Source organism: Meriones unguiculatus, chromosome 17 (assembly GCF_030254825.1).
Source record: "Meriones unguiculatus strain TT.TT164.6M chromosome 17, Bangor_MerUng_6.1, whole genome shotgun sequence".
NCBI classification, from domain to species: Eukaryota; Metazoa; Chordata; class Mammalia; order Rodentia; family Muridae; genus Meriones; species Meriones unguiculatus.
The window spans coordinates 13366309-13375377 of record NC_083364.1 but is presented as its reverse complement, the minus strand read 5'-3'; the positions used below and the strand labels follow the sequence as shown (position 1 = coordinate 13375377).

The following is a 9069-nucleotide window of genomic DNA, read 5'->3' as shown; positions in this document are numbered from 1 at the left end:
ATCCCGTGAACAGCAGCACACTGCGACGCTTCTGTAGTAGCACACAGTACCGGAAGGCAACCGGAGATTCACTCGGAGACAGGCAACTGGTGGCCTTCCTTTCAGAGATAACTAATGCAAACAAGCAGTCGAGAACGAAAGGCCGAAAATCGCCAGAAGCCATCCACTGCCAGTTAGCTAAAACTTGTGAACAAAAACAGCAAAATTCAATCCAGCGTCGACCTCAGTCACAGATAAATCTTGACAGCTGCGTGCTTGTGAGCATGCGCTGTGCAGTCCGGATAGTTTCTAACTTTCGGTGGGCACACGTGTCTTCTGTTGTTGTTGTTGTTCTGTCCCGACAGGGTTTCTCTGTGCAGCCGCGGCTGTCCTGGCCACAGTCTTTACACTCAGAACTTGTTCAAGGCTCTTCCACACCCAGTACCTGCAGTCCTTAGCCTCACCTGGGAAAGAGCTCGGAGCAGCTGCCTCGCAGTGGCCGCCAGGGGGCGCTGCTACAGTAAGCGCTTGTGCAGGATCTTCCACACCATCTTCTTCCTGAAAAGAGGCATGTGCTGCTGGGAGAAGGTGATGGGCTGGCCCCTGGAAATGTAATCTGCATATTTACAGGCGAACACGCCGCAGTCGCCCCCGTTCAGCTGCTGAGGAATCTCCTCTGCCGACATGCTGTGTTGCTTCCACTCCACAGGGCTCAGGTCGCTGTTCCTTCTCGCTTTGCTCTCCTCCCGCAGATAGCAGAAAAGCAGCTCAAGGATGTCGGGTCTCTTCTGTCCCGTGGAGTCCATGTAGACAATACTCTTCTTTCTTAAGTCTGTGACCGCCAGGCTCCAGTGCATGCCCAGGTGAACTGGGACCAGGAGAAGTTCCTTGGCAAAGATGTTTACTGCCCGGGTCCATCTTCTGACTGACCTGTAGCCACCAGACTTTAACTTGGTGTAAAAGAAGGTATTAAATGCGTGAAGTGCCGGGTAGCCTTGACTTTGATTTCTTTCCATGAGAAGATTCATGTAAAAATTGATGACTTTGTCGTTGAGCCACTGGGTGTTCCTTAGGGTCCACAGGTCTCCTCGAGTCATTTGCAGTTTGAAGGCACAGCTCAAGATCTCATCTTTTGACCCAGGGCCTAGCGCACTGCTGATTTCTTTCTCCATGTCCACTGTGACAGCAGGACCACGGTCCAGCCCTCTGCCCTTCTCTTGGTCTTCAAGAGCCTTTTTCTTGACCTCAGGTGTTGACACTTTGCTGCTGGGCATGCCATTGCTGACACTGTCTGTGCAGATTTGAGGTGTTTCCGATTCATGATTCTGCCCTTCAGCACAACCTTTGAGAGTCTTGGAGGTGTCCATGGTGCTTGTGTGAGTGCTGTGAGGGCCAGAGCTCACGGGGACGTCAGGTTGGAGGAGTTCCAACAGCCCTGGGCACTTTTCATTGTGGTGTTTCTCAACTTCTTCCTCCCTGTTGCTGTGGGGGGGCTTGAGACCCTGGCCTCCACCCACAGACTCCTCAGTCACAGCCTCTTCTGGGGGGCCTTTGGCACACTCTGGGGCCATTAGCTGTAACGGACCCTTTTCCTGGGGTGACCATATTCGGCTCTTGTCAGGCTCTTCATCCCCAAGCTCTGTTTCATGCTGTTCCTGTTGCAGCTTCTTCCACGACTGGACTGGCTCTTCTGAGCACACATCATCCTCTTCCTCTTCTTGGCGTTTCCTCTTCTGGCCTTTCTCTGGCTGTTCAGGGTTTATCGTTTTACCCTGCTTGCAAGGCTGCCTTATAGAGGGACTACTTGTATTGTCTTTGCTCAGCTGTTGGCTGCCGGCCATGACACAGCTTTCCGATGTCCAAGTCAAAGTGCAGGTCAGCTGGGCGTTCTGTGGGAGTTCTTGGGTTGTCCTCTTGATGGCTGAAGGCACCTTAGTCTACTGGGAGATGTCTTATCCACACAAGATAAGGTGGTTCACGGTCAGAAACCGCAGGGGAAGAACACAGGTTTCCTTTGGCGCTGGGGTCAGTTAGGCCACCAAGACAGAAGGAGGTCGCAGTGTCAAAGGACACTTCTCACATAGCTGATCTTCTCTAATCTTGTCTTTCGGGTGGCATTTCCTCAGTCCCCCTATAGAAAGGTCTGTGGAGTTCCCACTCTGCGTTTTGTTTTTCCCTACTGAGGGAGAAGGATCGCTCTAGGGCACAAGGAGCCTCTGTAGAACCTGAAATTGTGGAAATCACAATGATTGTCAGAGTCTTTCAGCCAAAGAAGGCAGTCAACACACGTTAGAAGCAAGACTACTGTGTGCCTCCCTCCACTGTCACCAAGGATCTGGAAGGCCAGTTTCCACAAAAAACTGTGGTTTATGATGTGGTTTTATGCACCAGGGCAACATTCATTGGTGAATGGAGGCCCTGCCCACCATCGCCCAGGTCTAGGGTCTTAAAGCTTGTTTTCATTCCTGGAATTCCTGTTGGAACTCCTGCTGGCTGAAGCAAACCCAAGATCAGTAAGAACTCAGAGGAGCAGAAGTTCAGCACATATCATGAATAAATAAATGTAAAAAACCCCCAAGTGCTGGGATTAAAAGCGGCAGCACCACTGCTTGGCTGGACAGATCTTTTCAGGATGACTCAGCAGAGATGGCTCCGTGGTGAAGAGTGATGCTTTTCTAGAAGACCACACATTGATTTCCAACCCTGTCTTTGCAGCTTACAATCACCTGTAACTCCAGTGCCAGGGGAGCTGACACTCTCTTCTGGCTTTAAGCAGGAAACCCACACACACACACACACACACATACACACACTGCTCTTAAATATGTGAGAGTAAAACACTCATACACATTAAAAATAAATCTTAAAAAAATAAAAGCTAGGATTTGTACTAAGCCTATTTCTCTTTTTCCCCCCAGAAAAACAGTGTACCGGAGAACTAAGTAAAAATCATTGCTAAAATGTACAAAACAAAATTAGAAAAAAATGTAATAAATGAAAAGATAGTTATCCTTTCTAAAAGCTTTTAGAAATAGTTTGAGAAGCTTCTATGTCCTTAAACCTTGAAAGACAGAGACCAAACCATGTGTTTAAACCTGCTTGTAGCTGCTTTTCTCACACCCAAAAATCTAGACACATAACCATATCTCCATAAAACTCATATAACATGTGATTGATCAGTGGCGAAGCTTTGTAGATTATATATGATTTGATCGTTGCCAAACAGAACGGAGGACCAAGGAGATGGCTCAGCCCGGTTAGCTGCTCCCTGGCAACTCTGACCAGTTCAGGGCAATTCCTGAGTCACTCAAAATAAAAGACAGAACCCAGTCACCCGAATTATTCTCCGACCTCCACGTGTGCTGCGGCAAGCCAACAGTTGCCGCACCCCCAATGCAAATAAATAATGAACTGCAATAAACCCTGCCAGGTGAGCAAAGAGAGTGGCATTTTATCCTAGTGGATCGCGGTGGAATGGCCATGCCTCTCACCCTGCAAATTCAGGCAACGGCCACAAGAGGGCAGAGAGAAACCACAGAGAAGAGCGCGCCTCTCAGCTCTTTCCTGCCTTCCTCTCTGACCCAAAGGAGCTTCTCAGAGCAGAGAACTGCAGGGGCAGAACCAAAGCATCTGGACAACTGGGCTCCCCTTGATTACAAGGCTAGCAGGTTTAGTCAGGGATCTCGAGAGTAACAGAACACACACACACACACACACACACACACGATAGATAGATAGATAGATAGATAGATAGATAGATAGATAGATAGATAGATAGATAGACAGACAGACAGATAGATGAGTTTAGATAGATGACTTACAGGCTGAAGTCCATCTAGTCCAGAGATGGCTGCCTATGAATGGAAGGTCCAAAAGTCCAGTAGTTTTTCAGTCCATGAGTGTGGATGTCTCAGCTGGTCTTCAGTAAAGGCTAGAATTCTACACAAGTAGACCGCAAGGACAGTGAAGGAATGGACTTCTTCTCAGTGAGGCAGTAACAGGCAAATAGCAAAAGCTCCCTAGTTCCAGCGCCTTTTATAGAGGCTTCTAGCGGAAGGTGTTGCCTGGATTAGAGGCTCGGCTTCCCTCTTCAAAGATGCGGATTAAAATTAAGCAAGGAATCCCTCACAGGTGTGCCTTTTCATTTTGGGGTTTTACATAATACCAGATAACTGGAATCCAGTTGACAGTCAAGAATGGCCGTCTCAGCTGCCTTTCCAAGCCCCACTTCATGTTCTGGACACAGTTTGACATTTTAGACATTTAACCTTGTGTTCTTTCTTTCTGTAGATTCTGGTGTGTGTTTGTCTGTGTTCACGTGTGTACGTGTGTGCATATGTGTGTGTGTGCCTGTGTGCAGGCTCTCTCAAAGAAGTCAGCATGTGTGGGTTGAGTTGTGGGGCAGCAGAGCTGGGTTGGAGTGGAGTGGAGCTCAGTTGGTGGAACGCATGGTCCAGCAAATAAGAACCCTGGGTTTGCTTCCCAGACCACACACAACTGCATGTGATGGGGCACGCCTCTTCTCCTAGCGCTCTGGAAGCAGAGGCAGGAGAACCACAAGTTCAAGGTCATCTTAAGCAGTATAGGGCTTTCACAGTCTGCCTTGGATACAAAGAGCCCCGAATGATAAAATATAGGATATAGGAAGGGAGGTTGTAGATCAGCAATTACTGAGCGTATGCCGTGCATAAACAAAGGCCACGGTTTAATCCCTACCAGCTTCAAGATCCCCGAAGTTTGTTCCCTCTACGAAGCTGGCTGTCTAAGCTGGTCCTCAGTATATGTTGAAATCCCAAAGAAGTAGGCTACAATGCCAGTGAAGAAATGCCTCAGCAGCAAGATGGATGAACTTTCCAGACAGAGGGAGAGTGAGCAGACAAAAGACAAAGACTCCCTTCTTCCAGGATCTTTTATGCAGGCTTCCACTGGAAGGTGTGGCCCAAATTTAGGGTGGGTCATCTCACCCCAAAGCATCCCTCTCAAATAACCCAGTCCAGGAAAATCCCGTCTGAAGGGGGCCAGCTTCATGGAGGGCAAACCGATTAGATGCCCAGTGCAGAACAGCCTCCTGGAAGCTCCTCACACCAGCAACGTTTTATGGACTTAGCAGGTTATATTTGGGATTATGCATACTGATATACATATTTGCAATGCCATAACAATTAATGAAAGGAGAGGAGGCCATGGATCTGAAGCAGAGTGGGAGGGGAAATGCCAGGGTGTGGAGGGAGGAAATGGAAGGGAGAAATGTAATTATAGTATAATTTCAAAAATCTTTTTAGAAAGTTAAAAAAAAGAAAAAAAAGAAGGTTCTAAACTAAAAAAAAAAAAATTAAAAAAAAAAAAAGGAAAGAAAATTCCTGACAGATGTGCCCAGGTGCTTGAGTTTTAGTTGATTCCAGATGTGATCAAGTTGACAACCCAAGATTACTCATCATACATGACATGCACACAATGGAAGAATTTTCATATGAAGAAAAATTATGGCTGAACATGGATAAGGTATGTCAAGTGAAATAAACCTGATAAATGTTGTATTATCTCACCTCTGTGAGATAATATAATCTGAAAATCTCTGGTTCATGGAAGAGAAGAATACAATGATGGTTTCCCAAGTCTGGGATGCGAGCAAAAGGAGGGGAAGACAGACCTCCGACACAGGTTATCAGAAGTACTCATCTTGCGTGCCTGAACCTGCTTCCCAGTGGCAAGGTGTTACAGGTCCACAGGAAAGAGCAGACAGCAGGAAGCAAGAGTCAATCCGGGCTCAGGAAGATGTGTGCTGGGATTACATCCTCGTTATGTCTGATTTACAGAATCTTTAGCCTCCAGATTCCATTTAGGAATATTAGGGCAATATTGGTGTCATCTTGTGGGGTTCTTGTTAGAATGTGTGCAAAATGCTCACTTTAGCGAGTAATCCCCAAACGTGGAAACGTTAAGCCACGAACACTCAACATGTCGTATGGATTGCTGAGTGAACACAGTGGTAGTTAATGTTGTCAACTTGTGGGGGTCCAGAGGCATCCGGAGACAAACCTGTAGGCATGACTGTGAGGGATTACCTACCTGGGAAAACCCACCTTAACCTTGTGTGGGGCTCTATTCCATAGGCTGCGCTCCTGGACTGAATAAAAAGCTAAGCAAAACTGACTATGAGCATTTAATTCTCTCAAGATCGAACAAAATACCCCAGGTTTCCCCTGAAATCCCTTCCCCAGGATGGACTGGAATGCAGAATAAAACCCGTTATCTCTTGTGCTGTTTCTCATGGGATACCTTAACACAACTTCCAGGTAAATTTGCATTACAGAGACCCTGGTGAAATCAAGCGTGGGTAAGGCATTGTCTCTCATTTTTAAAATGTTTCCTGTTAAAGTTTGTTGAAGCTCAGTGTGGTGGTCGAGGAGAGGAGGCACCATGAGTTTGAGGGCAGCTGAGCCACACAGCATCTCTCTCAACAGGAACAGCAAGAGGCTGAGGCTGTAGGCTGATGCTTCCTGTGGCACCTATGCTGTTCTCAACCCACGGGAGAAAGCACCCCTCCTTTCTTAGCCTCTAGATGCTTCAACTATAGGCCCAAGGTGGTTTGGGTTTGTCCCCATAGGCTCTGCTGTTTGAGTGTTAGGCCTCTTTCTGTTTGTTTGTCTCTCCGTTGCTGTCTCAGTATGGAAGCCCTCACTGCCGCTCCACCCCCATAACTGCCTGCCACCCTGTGTGACACTGTGGTGGTCATGGACTCACCCTCCGAACCTGTGAGCAAGCCCCCGGGGAAAGGCTTTCTTTTGTAAGCTGCCTTGGTCATGGTGTCTCTTTACAGCAACAGAAGAGTGACTAAGACAAGGCCTAAGCCAGAGGCCCTTCTGTTAAGCAATTCTAAATAATCATCTCAATAAGAGGTTATTCCATTCCAGGGATCTAAGAACTAACACATTTTAAAGATGAGGAAACTGAGGCCTAGGTAGGTAGTGATTTTTTTTTAATATACTATTTAGCAGCAGAGCTAGGATTCACCCCTGAGCCCTCGGTACCTCCAACTCCGTTCTGGGCTCAGGCAACAATTCCTCTCTAGTAGTTCAGTCTCTTCTCTCACATTGCTTTTCTCAGGTACAAATACGGAATAAACACCAACAGCACCATGGGTGATAGGAATCCCAGGTCCAGGCTAGAGAGATGGCTCAGAGTTCAAGAGCACTGGCTGCTTTTCTAAAGGTCCTGAGTTCAATTCCCAGCAATCACATGGTGGCTCACAACCATCTATCATGAGATCTGGTGCCCTCTTCTGGCCCGCTGACACACATGCAGGCAGATTACTGCATAATAGATAAATAAATAAATCTTTTTAAAAAATGGGGTATTCGCATTACCTTAGAAAAATATGAAATGAAGAATTCCAGTTCCATTTAAATGGATCCCACTTACATGTAACTTTGATTGTGACCCCCTCAGGCTGCCTGTGTCAGCTCTTGCTCTCCCCAGGCTGACCCATCCTTTCTCTGCCAGTTATCATTACAGGACACCAATCTCATCAGGGTACTTCTCTGCTTAAAAGGCTCCCAGTGCTCTGCCCGGCACAGGAAGGCTCCCTTGCGCTGGGCATTCTGGAGCTTCTCTGTACACCGGCTCCTTTGTCAGATCCACATGCCATCAGGGCAGCCCAGAACTGTGTTTCAGACCCCGAGGGCTCAGCGGTGAGTCCTAGCCCCCCCCCCCCACTTCCTCGCTTCAAAAAAAATCACAGTCTAAACTCATGTGCAGTACACAGAAAAACAAGTCCTTTGGTGCTGGAGCCCAGCTGCCATTCTCATTCCATTCTCAAGACCACAGCCAGATTGATTGTTAAAATGTTTATTGCTTATGTCGTTCCCTCATCAGAACACTACAGGTCAGTCTTCTGTGAGCAGACGTTATAGTTTTTGACTGCTCACCTCAGTTCCTCTACTTCCACCTTGCTGGCCTCCCTACCAGTTCTTGGGCATACCAAGCACAAGCATGACCTTCATCTTTGTTTATTCTCTACTCTTCCCCACGTCTGCACTAGCCTGCCTGTTCACATACAGCTCTTGATTCTGAGCCCTTGACAGTGAAACATTCAGTAATCACCCATAGGAAAATGCAGCCCTGTCACTCCAGAAGCCCCTCTGTGCTTTTCCTCACAGGGCTTTAGACTTTCTAGAATATGTCCTGACTTAACTCAAAGACCTAATGCCCACCACTGGATACAGCACAGCTGCATCAGAGTAAGATAAGAGGACACAGCACTAGGGAAATAAGATTGAATGAATACACCCATTCGAAGATTGATCACCGGGTATTTTTAAATATACAGCAATAAAATGTTCAGATTATTTTCAAATGTTCAAAACAAAAAACTTGTTTTAGGCAGTCTCATGTAGCACAGGCTGGCCTCAAACTAGGTATTTAGCCCAGGATGATGTTAAACTCCTGATTCTTCCTATGCCTCCCAACTTGTAGAATTAGGGAATTATATACCCAGTTTATGGATAGATGATGATCAATACTAGGTCTGAGTTCTAGCAGCTGGGCTATACCCACACCCCCAAGCCTTCAAGAAGTTTTATGAAATGTGTTTGGTCCAACATTTTCAATTCCTCTCATATTTATCATCTCTATGATGTGTTCACATTTTTGATAACTGACATTAAAAGATTTGCTTCAAAAAAGATGCCATAGGAAAGTAAAACCTTACAGGGATTTCTTTGTTGTTTGTTTAATTTCCTAGGTGGCAGCCTCAGGAGACAAATGAAAGTCTTAAGAATTACCAAGATGCTTTGCTTCAGAGTGACCTCACTTTGTGTCCTGTAGGAGTGAACACAGAGTGTTACAGAATATATGAGGCCTGCTCGTTTGGCTCCATTCCTGTGGTAGAAGATGTGATGACAGCTGGCCACTGTGGAAACATGTCCAGTCACCACAGCACTCCTCTGCAGTTACTCAAGGCCATGGGTGCCCCCTTTATCTTCATCAAGGACTGGAAGGAGCTTCCTGCCATTTTAGAAAAGGAGAAGACTGTAACTTTACAAGAAAAGTTTCAAAGAAGAAAAATGTTACTTCACTGGTACCAACACT

General features: G+C 46.6%; 1 protein-coding gene across 1 annotated transcript; it reads right to left on the bottom strand.

Annotated features, from left to right (window-relative positions):
• Window positions 1–494: 494 nt before the first annotated feature.
• Window positions 495–1214, bottom strand: LOC132648807 (sentrin-specific protease 2-like; the record flags this gene model as incomplete). The annotated part of the gene is made up of 1 exon (XM_060371377.1): window positions 495–1214. A coding segment is annotated over one exon (720 nt), but the record flags the coding sequence as incomplete, so codon positions are not given.
• Window positions 1215–9069: the final 7855 nt, after the last annotated feature.